This window comes from Cardiocondyla obscurior, linkage group LG04 (assembly GCF_019399895.1).
Source record: "Cardiocondyla obscurior isolate alpha-2009 linkage group LG04, Cobs3.1, whole genome shotgun sequence".
Classification (NCBI taxonomy): domain Eukaryota; kingdom Metazoa; phylum Arthropoda; class Insecta; order Hymenoptera; family Formicidae; genus Cardiocondyla; species Cardiocondyla obscurior.
This window is the reverse complement of record NC_091867.1, coordinates 1,360,470-1,381,658: the sequence shown is the minus strand read 5'-3', so window position 1 is coordinate 1,381,658 and position 21,189 is coordinate 1,360,470. Positions and strand designations below refer to the sequence as shown.

Here is a 21,189-nt window from a genome sequence, read left to right as displayed (position 1 = left end):
CAATGAATTCTGATCCGACTTATCTCTTGTCAATTCCGAACACATCCCGCAAGGAACGACTCGCTGATGAGAATATCTTCATCTATCCCGCTCAAAACGGAATTCATTAATCATCTGCGGTAAAGTAGTTTGTCCAATTCGTATACAGATTACGTTGAGTATTTCAACGTGTAAGAAAAAATAAAAAAAAAGATATCGACGGCATTATATAAAAAACAATTCGAACCAGCTATTGTATTTCACGCCTCCAACTATTTTATGTGCAAACATTATCGCTCTAAAATCAAAAGTATATCAATTACGTTTTATTTATTACACATGTATTTTTTGTTGTAAATATGTATAATAAATTCGTGCAATCTTTGTCATCGCGGTCTTCCTCTTCCGTAATCTTATTATTTGCCTTGCATCATCGTCATGATTACCTTAATTTAATTTCTGCAGCGGGAGTTCCCACCGTTTTTTTTTTTTTTTTTATGCACGCGGATATTATTTTATTATTGCGAACGTATACATAATTAGCGCGTGACGAGCCCTAATAACGGAGCCCGTTGCCGCTAATAAGGGCTGATAATTATGAAATCGATCGGCCGGCGAAAGTTTCCACGCGCTTTCGGGTGCGAGCGACATGCATCTGCATATCTGCAATATATCTGGCCGGCAGCTGCGATCGAGCGTATGGCGCATCTGGACCGGTTATCGTCGCGGCCGTATCCGGCGGGGATGACGCTCCCTAAGAGACAGAGGGTGTCAGAGGTAAACGTCTATTATTCGTCGGCGATGCTGCGCACGTCGCGTGCTCGTAGATTCTAGTAGAGTAGGTGGATGTTACCTGCTGCTCGAGCGTGGTAAAGTACAGTGACAGCTAGTGAGATTCTTTCTTCATTTATTTTATTTTTCTTTTACTTTTTATTTATTTCTTTTAATTTTTCTTTTACTTTACGATTGATCGTAAGCTTTCTTCGAGATTCTTTGGATTTTTTTCGATTTATTTTTGGCACAGATATGAATCGTTGCCGTATTTTATGTTATCTTGAGAAACACCAGAAGCTGTAATTGACGCAATTAGCCTGGCGTTAGCAATATTGAGAAATTCGACGAGGACAGGAAGGACGTATGATTGACTTCCCTCTTGCGTGCTGGTACAGCCCTCTTCCTGCATGGCGATTCTCTGTTTCCATACTACAAAACATTGACAGCTGCTATGCAACTAAATGCAGTCCATTTGGACCGGTTTCGTCGATGCATCTGGAGGTCGCGTAAAGAAAAAAAAAAATCGGGCTCCTTCGTCCATTGAAAATTAAGGAAATGGATAACGTTTCACAAGTAAATTTCCTAAAGGTAGCGACGGCAGTTTTTAATGTGGCTGTGCTTGGAAGAGTAATAAAGAGTTGAAGTAAGGACGTGATGAAATATGCATGTGTTCCCATAAGTTCTCCATCTCAGTTTTCTATCCTTTTTGTAGTTTCGAGTCTTCGCGATACATTGAAACAAGATCACCGAACATGTCCGGCAGCTGTCGCGTGGCCGCAGGAAAAGCACATCTGCCGGTCGAGTATTCGACTATTCCTGTCGATCCCTTCGTCCTTAAAAACCTCTTTCTTTCGCCTACCTCCCATTATTATTTCGCAAGACGGCGCCCTGGATCGATCCTCGTTCCTTGAACTTGTCCGATCTCTCAACGACGACGACGACCATCTGCCTGCTGCGCGAAAGGGTTCCGCCCAGCGCTCGGTAAATGGATTAGAACGTACGTAAGCGCACTTTCAAAGCGCATCTTTGTTAAATTGTATCGCCGAAGTGTAAACGCTAAATAGCGTGCTTACAACAAATTAATAAATATCAATATTTCAAGCAAAGGTAAAATAATCCTATTAAAACATTTATTCCCTTATCGATTTCCTTTCGTAGTTGTTGAGCTTCAGCTCGGAATTAGCATTGGCATTAAAAAATCAACTACAGTGTGCCGAGGATAGAAGGTCGGCCATCTATTTTTAACTCCTCGCGTAACGTTTATCGTTGTTAAAAGCATGACCTCCTTTTATTCGTGCACTTTTTTTTTATCTTTTCTTTTATTATATTAGAAGGTTATAAACTCTGTTGCGAATAAGTGTTAAAAAAGCCTTTTCGAGCGTTTTGTACGTCTATGCAGGAACGATACGCGGCGTTTATCAGACGAGTCGACAAAAAGTAAAAGTGTCATAAAAGTTCCGTGTAACGAAAGCTCGCGATTCTCGGGAGCGGAAGTTATAAATGAAAATATATTTGCGGCGCTTAATGACGTAATCGATCCACAGCCTACGACAACTTACATAATTCACACGGTAAGTGGAGCAGCAACAGAAATCGATACCGAACGGCCGCCATAACGGTCAAGGAGGGTCGGCAACCTTGTCAAGAAACAAGAGTTAAATCGGACAATGAAACGAGCGATGCAAAACAGAATACGGGATAAGTATACTTTAAATTATTTTAAATGTACGCTGTTTGTCGTACACTGTTTAAATTTCTCGCAAAGTGATCAAACGCGGAAGATTAATAAATTACGTTGAATTTAATAAAAAAAAAATAAAAAAAAACCTCTTTCAAAATTCCAGTTAAAGAATTTTTTAACATGCGACGGATCTTACTTCGCGAACGTGACCGGGTAGTTATTAGCGCGATGATTTTTCGTAAGTGAGCTTGATTGAAAACGATGCTGCGGCATGATTCTCGTACAACATCCGATCAATTTCCTGTTTATTAGTTCTCGAGATGCGAGGAGTGAGACCCGCAGAGTTGTTATTTGACGTGATAAAAACGAGGAATGTCTATTTTCTCGGATTTGCCTTGGCACGTGCACGAGACAGCCGACGGAATGAGTGTACAGTTATAGATAGGATAGGCGTACGAGCCGTGTATGATAATTCGTAAACCGAGAGCCGCGCCGCCGAAGAGGATAGTTAATATTTCGTAACGCCAGGTGGTTAACGAGAGCCATTCACTGGACGGGGGCTCGGTTCTTCAACCGACGCACGTCAACGCATCGTTCGTATTGCAGTCGAGTGCGGCAAGATCGCATTGCAACAATCATTCCATTTCCTAGGAACTGTTCGGCTCGTCCAGTCGTACGAGAGCAACGGCAGGAATTAAATTCTGCCGTTTGAACAATGCAGGACAATTTCGCGAAAGCGATGACATTAGTTGCCCGAAGTGACGGAATAAGCCCATATCTCTATACGAGAATAACTGGGTTGTCCGCGCGAAGAGCGTTACGCGAGTATTTTCCTGCTGTATTTATGTCCAAAACACTTGCACGCTCTGATAAATGCCCAGAGAATGCTGACAATGGTCTAAAAGTATCACCTAGTTAGACGAGAGTATGATTAACAGATTATATCTGCGAATGTTTCCGACTAACAATGTAACCAGAAATATAAAAAAATTGCTAATTTTAAACGCATTTAACAAATATTGGAAATATCGACAGCAGGGTGTGATAAATTCAAACATCCGCGAAATGATCTTTACTTTTCCTTTCGCTGGCATTCACGAAATAGAGCACTCCTCGGAGGCGCACCCTTTCCTCGCCCTTCCCAGACAGAAAGGCACCTCGTCGATTGACGATTGCGAGCACCGGATATAATTGTGCGGCGTGATTGCGGAATAGTTCGGCGCGCTCTTCCCAGCTCGCGTGACTTAAATGAGACCGCTAAGAAAGACGCGGCGCAGGTAATATTACCTGGTGGAATTGTTAGCCCTCACAATGCTCGACATCGTCCTCGGCGTCTTTGGCGCAAAAAAAAAAGTCGTGATCTTAAGTCCTATCATTGTGAAAATGTCGCCGGCGTTGTCTGGCATTTCGAGCCACGCCGCGCTCTCCCATTTCGCGCGAAATCAGTGTGACTGGTACACGAGAAGAATGAATCGAGTTGCGAGTCGCGTATAAAAATGGATTCTTAGATGAGAGAGAAAGAGAAAGAAAGATGAGGGAAGTCATTCAACGAAATTGAAGCAAAGTACCTCTTTTCTGGAGAATGATTTACGGTTTATAAAGTTGAATTGTATTCTTTGATCGATACTTATTTCTATTTTACTAAGGGCCAGACACATAAAGTCAAGATAAAAAAAAAAGGACTCGGATATTGCGGGTATGTATTTTTCCACTGACCAAGTCAATTTTGAATTTCTATCAATCTACCTCTCTGGTACTTGTTTGACGCGCGTAAACGAAGAGAATCGACGTGCGTTCTTTGAACGCTTTATTCGAAACGCATATTTTGTTCCGGATCCAACGGGAACGCAGTAACCGAATTTGTCAGCGCGGCGTTAATTGTTAAACGAGGGGTAGTGGAAAAAGAGAGAGAGAGAGAGAGAAAAAAAAAAGAGAGAAAGAAACGTTGCGAGTGACCGATACGCAAACGGCCGAATCCACGACGGTGATCCTACAAATCTGCACGGATGAAAAACTCCGGACGGAATGATGAACTCGGCCGAGCTTTCATTACTAGCGCGCTTCGTTAGTGAATCAATCAACAAAATTTTTATGTCCGTCTATAAACGAACGGGTTCGTTATCACAACTCACGAATTTTCCTTAATTTCCCTTAAAAGTCATACTTTTCTTGATTTGTTATTTACACTAAATTCCAGAGTGTTACATATAATTGACAGTATATTGCCGTTCGATAACCATAATTGCAAAAAGCACAAAATTTCAGAGTTTTTAGTAAAAAAAACGGGAGAAAAAAAAGAAAAAACCGTTGAATAGTCAAGAATTCCGGCAGAAGTGTTATTAAAAATAGATTGCCCGCAACGGCCGTGTTCAAACAAGTGGAACAGATTGACGTGATCGCGACAATAGTTTCTTCGCCGCTGCATCAGTCTTTCGTCACGTTGCAAGTACTTGTCGGCGATATGCCGTGACACACAAGTGCAGATTAGCGTAAGGTGCGCACTTGGGATTGCACATCTTTACACGTCGTTGTAAATTGCCCGCGCAAATATATGCGCACCACGAATACGTAGTCGTGCCGGCGACTCGGGGGCGGCGGCGACAAGGTGCTTATTAAATTCTCGTCATAAATCTTTATTAAGTTTCGCGGAAACTTGCGCGACGGTAATTTCCTCCCGCGTGTCGAAGCTCTCTCTCTCTCTCTCACGGGAGGGTGCGCGGAAATTCGTAAAGTCTTCCGTTGCGACGAAAGGCCGACGCCGAGGGGAGGTGACAAAGCCATTTAACAAGCGGCCGATCTATCGAAAGTTGGTACCTAAGCTCTACCGAGAAGAAGGAAGAAGTGAGGAGAAGTAACGAGGACCACCCAAATTTCGAGGGTTTTCGTGAAACTGTGGGAGAGCTCCTGATTACGGATATGTTCTATTATGCTATAAATTATGCGCGCACACAACTCGGCCAGTCGGTTCCTCCTCGAGCTAACTTCGTCGTCCCTCTGTTTACCCCCTTATCTACATTCAAATAACAATTACCAATAATTACCGGAAGCGAAAGGGAGCGGCTGGCCGTCCGTTTCCATTATTTCTTCGTAGGTATCTGCTCGATTGATATATTAAAATTCTAAATTGTCTAGTGTCTTTATTGCAATCTTTTTGCGATATGTCTCGTGTTCTGTCGCGTTGCATCAGAATTTACACGGCCGGATGTACCTGTCTGCGGCCAATAGTTAGCTGTGCGTACGTCGCGCGTGACAACGGCAAGCGATAGCGGACGGTCGCCGACCATCGTGGGGAGGATGTGGTTGGTCCCGCCAGTTTCGTGTTTCGTGTTCGCGCGAAGGTGAAACTTCGGGTCTCTCGTACGCACACACGAGTGTAGAATTAATATACGGAGGTAACAAGACCTGCGTCTCATCCGCCGTTCTCCTTCGAATGCGCCTCCAGAAACGCGTTACGAATCACGATCGTTTGTGAAAACTTCCACGACGAATTTTTGTTGAAAATTCAGCGATTCTGCACGCTGATAAATCAATTTGCATTTGTTAATAAGAATAATACGCCGAATGTATTATTCAATATAACGTGCAATGAGAGAGAATTACGTGCTGGGAATCGCAGACAATGTAATTTTCCAATGGTAACGCGAATAAATTTCTCTATGACTATCTTCAATCTCGTTTGTACCTTTTCGACTGATATCTAATATCAGGGTAAAGCTCGAAAAATAAGAAAACTTAACGAATTCTCAAGTGTTAAACTGTATCAAGTTTGCGGCTTTGTGAATAATTTGCGACACGATATCGCGAGAGAGCGATGCAAAGGAGAAGGGAAAAAAAAGAAAAAAAAAAAAAAAAAGATATCCCGGTGTCTGATCCGGATCGGAAATGCGCGATGCGATATGAACGAAATACGGCACTTGGGAGGAGGCCGTTCGTGTCTGCCCGTTGTCCACGTCGCGACGTAAGGTAGAGAAAGAAGAAACCTAACCGCGCGCGATCAGCTCTGAGAAAAACTGGTTCTGGTAGAACCTGCCTCGGACCTCGGACACAGAGATCCCACGGGCCACGAGTGCATGTGCTTGGGAAGAGATCGCGACAGGCGTTTCGAAGCGGCGAGAAGACGACCGAATTCGACTGTTCGGTACACTTGCCGGGACATTACATCGAAATTCAATAATTGGTTCTATCATTCGAACGTGCGCGCTTGCATTTATAAAGATAGCTTGGAATTCTGTAAAAAACGATGGCAAATTTAGCCCATTTTTTGAACCTCAAATTTCAAACTTTATTTTTTTTTTTTTTTATGCCAAATAATACTAGGTATTATTTGGTATTAGATGAAACATTAATCCCAGTAAAATTTTAAGACAAGCTTATAATACCCACGGTTTCAGAGATACAGAGATGAAAGTCATGGATTATGAAAAATACCTTTTATCTCTTTATATCTCCGGAACCGGGTCCATGCTTATCTTAAAATTTTTCTGAAATTAATATCTCTCAAAAATTTGGTAAAAAAAAAAAAAAGTCTATTTGCCATCACTTATTCTAAAAAAAAATTTGGCGTAATTAAAAAAAAAAATAATTAGCCAAGATAAATGCGACAATAAATGATGATAGAATTTACAACATCGATCGTACGTAACGCGGCGTAAGCGTTTGCGAAAACAACGCGTGTTCGTAGCTCGCTGTCAAGTTGCCATAAATTTATCAATTCGCGAGCGCGACCAGGTTTTAACTGCACGTGTGTGCAGCCGCGGGATTTCTGCATGGGGTCTGTCTTTCGTTGAATCAATGTCCAGAGTTATCCGTGGTAGAACTTGTGCACGCTGCCACGTGTACCTCAATGTGTACGTACGTATTAATAGATATTTAACCGCCTGACGATTGCGCGGTTGTTTAGGCGAAGGCTAAAGTTCTATTTGCATTTTCTTGTTGGTCCGATCACTCATCGTGACGCAAGAATTTTGGATTATTACTGTTGTGCCGTGGTAGAACTTTGGCCGCATTTCGAGAGTTCCTCTCGATAAGCACATACTCGGTGCAAACGTGTATTAATTGCTTGAACAGAAATTTGCTTGGGAGTATCGATATATATTGGATAATTAAATATGCAAATTAAATATTAAACAAACAGTTGCGAGAAATAAACCTCCCTTTCTCCCTCTCAACATTTTTCTTGAAAATAAAATCAAATAAAATAAAAATAAAAAAAAGGAACAAATCTAAGTAAAATTGTTTCATTAAAATTAATCGAATATCAAGTAAAGGTAGGTCATCAAATAAATAATGGATCCGTTCGAAATATTCCCTGAGGAGAACCGCCTGTCTAAGGAGAATGTGACTTTTTATTATTAAAACAAACTCTAAAAATTCTAGACTGTGCTGGATAATATTTCTTAGATTTCATATTGAAATATTAAAGTAGAAGTGCGCCGACTGTCAGAATGTACCGCGAAAGCAAAGGATATCTACTGACAACGTGAAGGAAATATATGATACATCAGAAAGAGAAAAAACGACTCGATATGAGTAGTATTGATTGGCGAGTGTTAAATTTAAAATTGGATCGAACAGAGGTATTTTCGATGGAACAGATACGAGAGGACTGGAGCACCATGTAAGAAGGAAAGCTCCAATATATTTATGCACGTTACTGCGCATAAAATTTTTTTTTTTGCAGCCGCAGCAAAAAAAATCTTAAGACTCTTTTACTCGATTTCTATTAAATCTTTCAGAAATATTATATGTATAACACAAGCTTTAAATTATGATAAACGTTGTTCAAAGAAAAAATCTTATAACTTACGATATATTAAAAGAAAAAAGAAATTAGCACTTCTTTTAAAGCGCAATAAACGGGCAAAGAAAAACAAGGAAAAGGTAGGAGGCTCCTTTCTCGCAAGAAGTTCGCATTTTAAGACTTGGTTAAGCTAAACTAAATACTCTTGCCCGCGACTAATTACAAGGAGTTCATTGTGGGCGTCATTTGTATTCTCCACTGATGAGGCGAGTTATATAAATGTTCTTACTTGTCGGTTTTAGACCGCGCCATGTTCTCCCAACTGCGAACCAACTGCAGGTCGGCGAGCTTCGTGAGAGAGGATTCTCTCGGCAAATAGGCGGAACAGTGCCAGCTGTGTCTCCAAAAGATACTTCCGCTCACCCTTTCGCGGATCTTCGACGACGGCGCCGCACTTTTCTCACTCATTTCACTGTCCACGTCGAAGGCCGTTTCGTCCACCGTGTTTATACACGCGTTTGTTTCATCGGACCCAAGGAAACCCGCGAAAACCCGACAAGCGCGTGTTTTACATACCGCGCGAGTTTCATGCGGCACGGTGCTTCATCGCGTGGCCTCACCTCAACTTTTTCTTTTATTTTTACGATATTTCGAATGAAAGTCTCGTTTGTCTTACGACGCGATTCCTCGCTTTGTCCACTGATAAGATAATCGCTGAGGAGCACTGTCAATGTGTCAATTAAATATTATTTATTTTAATATTATGCTAAAACGCCAGATAAAGAGTCGGCTAATAACTAATCACTGAGCAAAAAGAGTCCGCGAAATGAATAAAATATCCGAGGTTAGTGAAATTCTCGCGATTATTGTAACGAACGAGACGTTTCGCGAGCGGGCAAAGCCAGCGTCGATCGGCCCGTGACATCTCGGATAATTGAAGATAATTAAATTAAGAGAATTCGATTCAAAGAGGAGCTAACAACCGAATAATCTTTGGAATTTCCAGCAGTCGTCCCGATGGCGATTATTACTTTGCTCAACTGAATTTTAATGAAGCTATTACTTGAACGCTGTATTTTCTAATATTTTTTGCACATCGGCTGCATATAAAAGCAGGACGCTAATTAAAGTTAACGATCTCTCCGCTTTGTACTATTCTTTATATATACCCTGCATATAAAATATATAAAATATAAAATATGTATATAAAATATATTTTTGTATATAAAATATATTTTTTTTAAATATAAAAAATTTATGCGAAGTTATCATTTTCTTTCGAAACGGGTGATTTTGGAAGAATTGTGTCGGCGGCAATACGGTGGCTAGATCACTCAAGTATTTTCCCGCAGCAAGAGTGCTTTACCTAATTTATTAATCGTACACACAAAGAGAAAGAGAGAAACAGAGAGAGGGGGAAGAAAGTTAGGCGACGTCGGAGGTAGACTTTCTGGCCGTGTTTCGCTTAATTAAGCCAATAATTCATTCCGCGTGATAAACGAGGAATACCGCGCGGTGTCGTGTGAACCCAGATTCCGCGGTTGTCTTCGCAATTTATCTCGCGTAGTAACCGACGGACTCGCACCTGTCCCCTTTTTCTTTCCCCTCTCCGGAGGGGAAAGGAGGGATCGCCGAACTCGCACGTGAGCGGAAGCGATCGGCGGTGATTCGCGGATCGACGAAGGTGAGCAGGTTTCCGGCGTGAATTCCCCGTCGTGAGTTTCTCCCGGAGGGGTTGATTAATCGCGGCGGTTTTATATAATTTTATTGCCGTGCTTACGCGAGAGTTATCGTTGCACCGGCGAGTGCCACTTCCGGTGGGACTGCGTTTGTTTTACACGTTGGACCATTCGTTACGCTACAAATTAATTATCGAGGTGAGTTCATACGAAATATTTCGCCGCGTAATTTTTTTCTTTTTTTTGTTCAATATTTATATGTTCGGCTGTTAAAGACATGAATATAAATATACATAAATAATCACCCGCTCCATTCGATAGCTTGTACAGGATGAGTATTTTCGATTTTCGACTACATTTAGGGTCGACGTGTTGCGGCGCGTGCGCGTCCGCACGAGACGCGAATTGAAGAGGGAACAATCTCTCTTGGTGGTTTTTTAAACTCTCTCATTATTTATCGGTCGCGACGTGAGCTTGGCAGTGGTAAAAGGGTGGGCGTAGTGTGGGCGAAGGGTTGGCGAAGGGTGGGCGTTGAGTGGGCGAAGGGTGGGCCGTTGGGAAAAATCATTTCGCAGAAATTGCGGACCATGAAGATATCGTTAGCAGAGCCGACAATGTCGGGCTGAGAAATAAATTTGGACTCTACTTCAACCGATGGTTTCTCCCCCTCGGACTCCCCTCCCCTCCCCCTGTTTGCTCTTATTCTTTCACGCCGCGCGAATCGCCGGGTTTGAAATCCGGCGCAATTAACGAACGTGGGGCGCGCTGTAATTTCAGCGTGGGTGCCGGCGAAGGCCGGAAATGTCGGTGGATGAGAAAAATAGCGCACGCGCTGAGCGGGGCAATTGCTCTCTTTCTCTTCGCCGTGCTCCGAATTATTATTTCACATCGCGCGGTTTAATCTGCGAGTCGCTCCGTTTCGCAAAATTTCCAGTCTAATACCTACGTTGCGACGCGGCCTCTTTCGAAGGAGATTAATTCGCGTAAATATTTCCACCATTATTTCGTTCGCGTTTCAAATCAAGAAAACGTCGCGCATGAAGCAAGAAAAAAAGAGGGGAAAAAAAAAAAAAAAAAAAAAAAATGGTATTCTGCCACAGGTAGCGGCCGGCATTTGAAATCGCAACGCTTTCACAGTGAGATATAATTCGTTCTCCCGGGTGATCCGTCGTTCGCGCGAGCGCCGGATCACCTGGCTGTATGTACCTGTGCGAGCGTAGATCCGTGCCGGCCGACACTCCGAATTCCAATCGATCCGCGGCCGTCGCTAGGTTCCCGAGGGGCGCTCGCGCAAACGGAAGCGGAAACGGCACGGTTAGCGCGGGCGCGGGTGACTTCACGTACCGAGAGCCACCGGCGACGGCGACGGCGACGGTGACTGCGACATGTTATCTGCACGGCGGCACTCGGCGTACTGCCCCGGTGCCCCGTCGATCGCAGCGCCCTGGCAACCAAGCGTCCTGCGATGCGCCGCGCGTTGCACCTTCGGAATGATCGCGAGTCGGTTCGCCGACCGCTCGTTCCCGCCTGCTTGCCGGCGTGTCTGCCTCCCTTTCCTTCTCTCGAGAACAGGGAAGAACAGGGAGGAAAGAAAGGTGGCACGCACGAAGCGGACAATCTCCGGTTTCTCGTCCCGGGCGCTTTCCGCCGATCAAACTTGCATCGAATTGCGCGCCTAACTTTAAAACCGATTTCTTCCCCCGGCTAACTTCTCGTCGAAAGAGTCCCTCTCCCTCCTCTCCCCGCCACCGCTCTCTTAGACTTACTTTGATGACAAGTTAATTGATTTAATTTGTAATTAGGCTCGATGTAGGATCCAACAAGAGAGTGTTTCACACGAAACTTTGATCCTGTTGAATACCAGATCTCTGATTAAATTAATCAAAGTTTGCTCGAAGTGGGCTTTTAAGGGTTAAATCGAGACCGGAAGTGTACACCTTAAACGAATCGAGTTAATTGCAGCCCTCCGGGGAGCCGACGGCAGTCGATTAGCCGTGTGGTCCGATAATGATTTGAGATTTACGAATCGTTCCGTAAACGCTAGATTCACGCGAGAGCGCCGCACCGATTCCACGCTGAACTTTCAAAGTCGAACCATCCTCGAAGGCGAGTTCTCTCATGATTCTTGCCGATTTGAAAATTGACGTAAACGCGGAGAGAACAGCCTGACGATTGGAAAATCGTGAAAGTGGTACGTCGGGATTGATATACGAATGATCGATGAGAACGATTCGTTTCTCTTACGCGATTCCTGCAGTGCGAACGATCCGATAATCGAATTTCGGATAGAAATTTCGCGGCAGACACGCGCGGCGGGATTAGAGAAACTCAATTTATTATTTCTCGTGTCTCGACACTCGCGTCGCGCGCGGGACAGAAGTTCGCTGGGACGACGAAACTTTCGAGTAATCTTCCTAAAATGAAATTGCATTCGTCCTATTTTCACCTGTTCTTCTTTTCCGAAAAGAAATTTTTTCCCAACTTTTTTTTCTTTCTCATTTTTTTTTTTTTTTTTTTTTAAACGATAATTTTTCTATAACTTTATTTTAATGGAAACTCTAATGATCGGGCTTCACTGCTCGTTGCATTTTATATAAAAAAAGTAAATGATAAAGGTATAGATAAGATGTAAGTTCCGAATGTAAAATGATCACGGACAAGATATTAAAAAATAAATTTTACCTGTATTTGTCAATTCTGCTACTTCCTTATTTAACGTTCGATAAGTAAATTCCAAAATGAGACGCGTTATGTTCATTTAATTTCTGGCGGCGAACTTTCAACAAGAATTCCACTTTTCCGTTCTCGCGTCGTAGTTTCGGGGCGGTTGATTGCGTTTGATGCGATAACTTTCTCGTTTAATATCGACGACGGCGTAAAACTCTCGACCTCCCGTATACCGCGCGTAAGTGCATTAATTAACATAGACATTTCAACAAATGCAATAGAATAGTTAAGTAATGCCGCGAAAAAGAAGAAAAATTGAAACGTTATTCCAATATGTGTATATCAGTATCTGATAAAATATATTAATAACGTAGAAAATTGCATTTTAAAGTTCGGCAGAAGCCGGGAATGTTTCAGCATTAAATTCGAATACGAAACGAGAAATGAAGCGTCGATCGTCTCGCTACCAAACGATCTCTCTCGCTAAACCTCGTCCGGTTGATCGTTTCGCGCCTGCCATCAGACTTCCAAACTCCGACGTTATACGCGCCGAGTTTCCGACGTTTTTCAACTCAACATTTAATCCGGTAAGCGTTAAGTTCCGAGAGATCCGCGGCACGTAACTTCCTGCCTTCTTTCTAACATTCACGAAATGCAAAAGTTTTCATCTGCCGACTTTCGCTATGCGCATGGCACGGCTTTTCGTATAAAGTAGTACGGAAAACCGCGTGTTCTTGAATTCTTTAGATATTAAACGTACGTACAAACGTATAAGTATCACTCGGACATTTTATATTACTCTTTCCTCATATATTTCTAACACGTTAAAATGTAAAAAAAAAAAAAAGAAGAAGTCGACTCCGTGATCGTTGTCGAAAAACGAGAGCCTGTCGCTCGAGGTAAGAGTTGCGACACACAAAAGTACCTGGAGCAGTAAATCATACGAAATTTTCATCGCAATTTACGTTTTAAAGTGGCTTTTTGGAGCCCGTTCTCGGCTGTAATTGGTCGCATTACTTACGTCTTCAGTTTTACCGTTTAAGTAATTATAACTTTTGTATGCCACGACTCTAACAGCCGCATACGAATAAGAGGCGGCTAGTGAGTTCGCAATTAATCGTGGCCGCTGGCTGCACGACACGTTATCGGAATTGAAGCGATAGATACTGCAACGCTCGGCAAAGATTATGCATCGGTCGGCCGTTTGCATTTTGTGTTTGCACTGGTGTTCGCGTGCTTTACAGTGGATTCTGCAGCGGGCATCAATTAGTTGGAGTAACGGCTCAACAGAAACAAGCTCGTTCTCGGTATTCCGCCCAGTCCTGTGGAACACGACCGAGTCGAATTGAAAGGGGCCACCCTCTCCGTACACCCGCGCCCTCCCTTTTATTCGAATTTCCTAAATCCTTAAACACAAGCGACCGATTGCGTTTGGCACATCGCGCGGCACGGTCACACCGCCTGTTTAACGAGGATGTAAACGGCAGGGAGAAACAAATAGTTGCGTTACGTACGCACATGATTTAACGAACTGAATAACGTAGTGTAAAAAGTTTGACTCACCCATCCGCCGTGTTGTGCGCCAAGAAGGACTTGGGCAGGGATAAAGACCGCTGATGAGGATCCAGAACGACGTCTCCGGTGAGGGAGTCCTCGCCCCGGGTAGGCGCGCTACCAGGTCTGGACAGCGTGCCGTCTTTTGGCGGTTCTATCAATGTCTTGAGCGAGCCGATCACAGCGTCTGCGGTCGGCGTGGAAGCGCCGGAGCTTTTTGCGTTCCGCGGGCTTCTCGTCACCACGCGATCTAACGTAGGGTCCCAGATATCGCTGCTGGAGGAAGACGACGAGGAAGCGATCGGGCCGCCACTAGGTGATCTATTGATAACATTCATCCCCTGGATGGGCGACACCCTTCTGTCCTTACTGTCGACACCGTCGAAGGAACCCGGAAAGTCGGGCTTCCTGTATACTCGATGATGCATCTCTCTCTTTTCTGCTGCAGAAACTACTATGTTTACATAAAACGCTAATGTCGATGTAACACGAAAGTACAAAGTATTCTGCTTATCAAATGTTAAATTTAGTACTTTCTTAATTAAAAAAATTTTTTTTTTAATTTTAAATAACGTTATATATTTTAGTAATAATTATATATTTTAGTAATGTAATAATATCTGTTGATTGAAAAAGAGTAGCTTCTATACTCGAAAGAATTTAATTTAAAGTTGTCGTAATTAAACTAAACGTGTTACGAACCGTTTCCGTTGATTCCCTTTGGTGACCTATTAACCTGTTTAAGCACGCTCTTGGGATTGTCCTTGTACTTACCCTGCTGGTTGCTTCTGCTCTTTCTCACGTTATCTCTCTCGCGAAGTTCTCGATCGTCCATTCGTTCCAGAGAGGCCGGAGAGGAACTGGCACTTCCCCGGTGACTGCCGCCGTCGGTGGAGAGCCGCTGATGCGCAGGGTAGCTCTGCGATAGCTTCATAAAAACCGGCTGCGGCGCTTGATTTGGCGAGTACAAGTCCTTTTGCGAGCAATGGGGCCAAAAGTCGCACGTGTTGTTGGTGCAGCGTAGCTTCGTATCCGAACTAATGCAAAAATGTTGGGTGGCGGATGGCGTGCTCGTATTCGGTGTTGTTGCGCCTCTCTGAAGCGTTCGCGACTGCCTCGATTGCTGCTGTTGTTGCGACTGTTGTTGCTGAGATTTCGAAGCGTTCGTCGACACTTTCGGCGGCTGCTGCTGTTGCTTGGATACAATGTAGTTGGAATTGCCGCGTCTCTGCTCTTGACTTTCGTAGCGATTTGTCAACGCACTTCTCGGTACCACGCGACTACGCGTGCCATACAAATATTCTGTTACCATCTCGGGCTCACGGAAAAGGCTCTCGCTTATGGTGTCGTCGGCGGATTGAGCTTTTCCTGAAGAATTTTCGAAAAAAGAAACAGTTGTGTATGAGAACAATAAGCAATGCATTTTCAACTATTAATATTTTATGTAATATAATATTTTTATAACTTATAAAATAATTTTTTTTTCTACACATCTGTGACATAAAAAAAAAAATGAATAAATCTACATGCATGCAAAAACGAAAGATAAAACGTTCAGGTATTTAAACAACTTACTGTTTTGAAGAATGTGACGCTTGGATTTGTCGCCACCTCTATTGTTCACAATTTTTACAACTCGGTGCGTCTCGTTTGAGTCGCGAGAGTGATCCCTCTGCGGAGCGGTATTTCCCGATGACCTTTTCTCCAGCAATTGAAGACTTTTCGATCTTGATTGATGAGATTCGGGCGACACTTGATTGACCCTGGTGCCCTGGTGCTGTCGCGAGAGATTACTACGTCGGAATGGATTAGGCGTAGATGACCGGCCTTGCCGTCCCTCGCTGCTGGACGACGAAGATGATGAGGAAGATGAATTGAATATTTGTTTCCCCGACTCTGCAGATCCGGGCGATCTTCTAAGCCCTTGCTGATTTCTGTGAATCCTCCTGAATATAACAATTTCAGTCCCTTAGATTACATAATCATCACGCCCACCATATCAAATGTTAAATTAATTATTTCTTTTAATACATAAAATATCAATTTCAAAAACAATAAAAAAAAAAATTACATAACTATTTGACCAAAAACTCGCGTGCAAATAAAAAAAAAAAGTCTCTAAGTAAAATATTTGAAATTTTCATGCCTTTGTCTGTTAGGTGATATTCGCTCGCCGTTGGCGCGAATCGATTCTGTAGACGAGTTCAATGTAAGAGCCGACGACGATACCAGATTGGGATTTAAAGATGAATTAGGAATATCATCCTCATCGTCGCCATTTTCATATCTAACATCCAAAAATATTTTAATATTTTAATATTTTAAGTATATTCTTAAGTTTTCCTTAATTTAGTTAACGAAACGTTTCACATTATATTTCTTCACATAGAACACAAATTAATAGCATGCATTACGCTAATTAAAGAATGTTCGAGTTCTTGTTCACTTGAGCCTTATTGCGATCAATGTTAATGTATTGAATCAAGACGCGATCGTTGTTAATCGTGAATAAATTAATTGAAAATTAACGTACCCCTCCACTGAGGAATCCGAATTCTCGCTGTCCACAATAGCATTCGATCGCCGTAGGAAAGGTGCTTTATTGCCGTAGTTGTTGCGCACAGCGGAGGAGGAATGTCTGGACGAGGATTTTTTGTCGGCGACAGCATCTTGGAATGCAGGCGGCGGTGATATAATCGGCGTGGTCGAGGCGAGAAAATCGGGTCGCTGTGTGTCTAGGTCTCTGGTGAACTCTTGCTTCACCGCCGCCCGTCGCGATAGCGGCAGAGTGCCGCCGCCCAGGTTGCTCTCGTAGTTCGCTCGACGATTCTCGTCGAGGGACCGCTGCTGAATTTGCACCCACCCGGAGCGGCCCAGGTAGACGCCGTCGACTTCACGATCGCACCATCTCACGGGCGAGAGCTCGCGGCTGCAGTTGCCGCTGATGAACAGCTCTCCGGAAATACCGCTACTGCCTGCCAGGAAGGTATTTACGGTGTCGCGTCGACGGGAACCGCTGGAGACCTGCACAAGGGAATCCTCGTCGCTAATAGGCATCTTAAGTCGTCTCATTTCCTCGTCACATACACTTAATTGCGTTTATGTATACCCAAGCATCAGTAACATTACTCTAACCATTTTGGATACTGCTATAATTAAACCAGGTTTAACTTTCAGTAATAATAAAAAAAAGAAATATATATAAATTTATGTTAAAAAAAATTGCAACCTGCACATTATTTTCGATTAATTTTTCCTCTAATTTTCGGGTTAAACGTTAAGCGTGATTTAAGCGATTCTTTTATTACAGCGGTAATCGGGAAAAAACTCATTTAACTTAAATCAACATTTATTGTGGTGGTCCACGGAAGTGCTTTTTTTTTTTTTTTTTTCGTAAGCTTCAGCTCGTAAAAATTCACTGCTTATATTCGCGAGCTGTAGTTGTATAATAGAACCTTGGCGGTGCGTTTCCAATACTTCTGCGATTCTCTTACCTGGCCGTGACTGTCTTGGCGATGCTGCTTGAGATTCGACGTCGACGTAGATGAATCGTGATATTTTAGGGATGGTATCGAACTACCGCGGCTGTAGGAACCACGCGCGTTCCCGGCGGACTTCCCTCTGCCGCTTGCTGTCTGACTCTTGTTGCTGCCACTGTACGAGGAGCCTTGAGAGCCGGCTTCCCAAGGGTCCGTCGATGCATTTCGGAGATGGAGGTTCGACACGTTTGGGCCCCTGCAACGGAAATTTTTTTCTTTTCCAGATCGGCCAGTGCAAAAATTAATTATTATATTGACATGGCCTCAATAAATTTTATTCGACATATAAAAAATATTATTCCATGCTAATTGGAGGCTTATTTTATTTTCAAGATATCCTTTAATGAAGATTTTAGAAATTTCCGAATCGCACGATAAAACATTTCTACAACAGCGGTATTATTCACATCGTGAATGGTTTAATTTTAAATTCCTCGTTATTATTTTATTCGCCTGGCTACGAAATAAATTACTATAACTGTATAATCTGAATTAATTCGAATAATAATGTATTCCTTTGTATACTCGTAAAATAACTTTTTTTTTTTAATTAAATTTTTCCTAAATAAATTATTTTAAAAATTGCAGAAGATTTTCTTCCTCGAGATTCATGCCTTGTTGTTCAGTTAAATTTATAAAAATGTTGTTTGGCTTCGCACGACTGCTCGTACTTTCGCGCGCGATTCACTGTCGTCGAATCTAAGATTTTGCTTTTACTTCGTTATAAAAGGAAATCGATTCGCGGTGCACTTTAGCATCCCCGGGGATTTTACGCGACAGTCCGCACGGTCGGGAGCCTGCCCGCTTCCGTCGACGTCTTCAAGTAAGATAGATGCAGTCGTTTTTGCTACTATATGTCCTCGCGCATCTCCTTCTTTCTTCTGCGTGGCATTTTTATTTGCTTCTCTTTTCCATTCGACGATATCTATATCACGCTTCATGTTGTATCAATGAATATTTATATAGCGATATTACATATAAAAAAAAAAAAAAAAATTATAGAAGAAAGGTGAAAAAGAGAAGAGCAGTAAGCGAGAATTTATACGGGATGTTTCACAAGCAATCGTATACCGGTTGAAAATCCATTGTGGATGTATAAGAATTAGATATCTGAATAAATTTTTTTTTTTCTCAAGAGTAGACGCAAATCTTTTCGCAAACAAATGCACCCCCGACTACGTTCCTTATCTTTGGTCCCAGCGACTCACTCTTACTCTTCCCCCTCGTGCTTTTCATCCCATAAAAAAAATTCTTACGTATCGCTACGAGGTATCATATATATCAAAATGAAGTTATTTCCACCCAAAATTGAATTAATTTATATTTTATATAAAAGACACACGTACGCCTGAATTATTTGCGAGCGTCGATCTCGCACGAATTTTTCTGCAAAGCGGATCAACCGGCTTAAATTAAAAACAGGTAGGATCGATATTTTCACCACGCAATCTAGATAAGGTCGAAAGCTACCCCGTCGGAGATCCAATCGCCTTTGCCGCCAGTCGTGATTAGCGCGCGATCAAAGAAATCGCCCGAAGGGGAGGAAGGGGATGAAAAAGACGTTCGCGAGAATGAAATTGTTCGAAGGGGCTTTCCGAATTACATTTCAAAGTTGCTGACGCAATTTTGATTCATCGGCGAAACACGAAATTTTTGTCCGCTCCCAGAAGCTTTCGAGCTTTTCGCAAAATCGTCATTACGGCCTTCGCGGGGTGATAAGCGCTGAAAAAGAATCGCAGACACTCGCCTTCGAGTAAACAGAATTCGTTAAATTAATACGAGCAGCTGAATATTCAGCGTAATTTGCGAAGTTATTAATTTAATTCGAGTGAAAGATAGAAAAGTACGATGGAACTAGATGACAAAACGTATTTCGGATACCTGCTGCGAATAACCTCGTCGATATTGCTCGACTGTGGAGCGACGAAACGCGCGCCGGGTAGATCAATTGAGACGAGAATATCTGTCCCCAATTAATCATATTTACCTCTTAACTGACATAACACGTAGAGTCGTTCGCTTCCTTTGCGATAGTACGGCGTTTTTAATAGAACCGTTTTTTAAATAGAGCGATTCTTCGGTCCGAGTAAAAAGATAGCGGGATGAGACGATCACCTCCTCTTCCAACCTACTGCCGCGTACGTTTGGGCGAATACAGTCGCGCTGGACCTCGCGGAACATTTCTCATCCGTCTGTATGTTTATCCGTCTTGCTTTTTAAAATTGATTCACGGGAGCACGGCAATTTCATATCGCCAGGTTTGCCCCCGATAGAAATGTCCCGCAAGTGAGAAAGACAAATTTCCTTTGCATCTTGCATATTCCTGAAAAATTTGAATTGCCTTTGCAAATTAATGGGCGAGCTATCGGCCTTGAGGCAGGAACGTCCATTTTCGATTCGGCGTTTGACCGATGAATTTTACATTTCCCTCGTGTAACCAGGTCACGGCAGACGGATATCCGAGTGCGCGAAGAAGTAGCGTGAGAGTGGTCCTCACGGTGGTCCGTCGGGCTTCATGAAATTTACATCGGATGTAAACACTAGCAGCATCCAGAGACGATCCAGGCGGAAGAGACAAGGGTGCGCGAACGGGATAACGATCGGCCAAGTGTTCCCGTCGTTCCGATATACGTTAAACCCTGGCGAGATTCCGCGCCGAGGGCCTTCCTCGTGGAGAACGTGGACCAGACGCGATCGTTACGTTTCACCAGAAACGCTTCACGTGTCACGTACGATTTCGTTGCACACTACCGTAACACAGTGGATCCGCAAAATTCTCTCGAACTCGCGCAATCAATTTCACCCAGACGTATCAATTCGCCGTTTCTTTCTCCCGATTAAAAAGCTATCGAGCTGAAAGCGACGCGCAATTACCGTGGAACCGTGGGAGTTGCTGGAATATTTAAGACGCGCCAAGAGCCGGCATAGCATAGCGATATAACGGCGTTGCGCGATATTACCTGTCGGCTCGCGGGATGGGACCTGCGTTGGTGATCTCGCTTGTATCCGCGCCGGGACTGACTCTGCGCGGCGACAGAGACGGAGGAGCGGCCTGGCCGGAGGCCTGATTCGAGGACAAGGTCGATACGGGCCCTCCGACGCCCACGTTGCCCCCACGTATCCCATCCTCGATCGAGTGCTGCCTGGAGGATTGCGAGGTCTGCGAGAGCGAGCGGCGCCCGGTATTCCGCATGACCACCGTGGGCCCGCTGGACCCCGGCTGATGACCTATCACGCTCCCGCTATCCATCGACGTGCTCTACAACCGAAATCCAAGGCTATTCTTCGTGGGCAGAAGAGACAGAATATCCGTGGGACGCGGTCGACAACCGTACACGCGGATTTGAGAGCGATCGAACAATTCCAATTCGTTTAAGGGAGACGATTAATCTTCATTGCGCGCGTAAAATTATCTGAGTTCCCGATCTCGGGAGATATATGTCTTAAAATTAACGATCGTAACGAAAGCTTAAGTACCTTCCCGTTTGTATCCAACAATTTTATTGATTTTGTAACACGATGCTTCGAATTTCCGAGGTACTTTTCGGAAGAAAGAAAAAAAAAAAAGGGGGGCAG

The 21,189-nt window shown here is 43.4% G+C and overlaps 1 protein-coding gene across 7 annotated transcripts in view; it reads right to left on the bottom strand.

Annotated features, from left to right (window-relative positions):
- The window catches only part of Rhogef3 (Rho guanine nucleotide exchange factor 3), a 79,804-nt gene that overhangs the window by 21,909 nt on the left and 36,706 nt on the right, over positions 1-21,189 (bottom strand). For 5 of the 7 annotated variants that reach the window (XM_070655483.1, XM_070655489.1, XM_070655485.1 and 2 more), the window contains exons 4-10: positions 20,574-20,872; positions 17,569-17,809; positions 16,608-17,098; positions 16,221-16,361; positions 15,650-16,020; positions 14,849-15,442; positions 14,084-14,516 (exon numbers count right to left, since the gene is read on the bottom strand). In XM_070655483.1, coding sequence (XP_070511584.1) covers positions 14,084-14,516; positions 14,849-15,442; positions 15,650-16,020; positions 16,221-16,361; positions 16,608-17,098; positions 17,569-17,809; positions 20,574-20,872 — 2,570 coding nt within the window. The remainder of the gene's footprint in view (positions 1-14,083; positions 14,517-14,848; positions 15,443-15,649; positions 16,021-16,220; positions 16,362-16,607; positions 17,099-17,568; positions 17,810-20,573; positions 20,873-21,189) is intronic. The other 2 variants (XM_070655488.1, XM_070655490.1) reach the window with 2 other exon arrangements.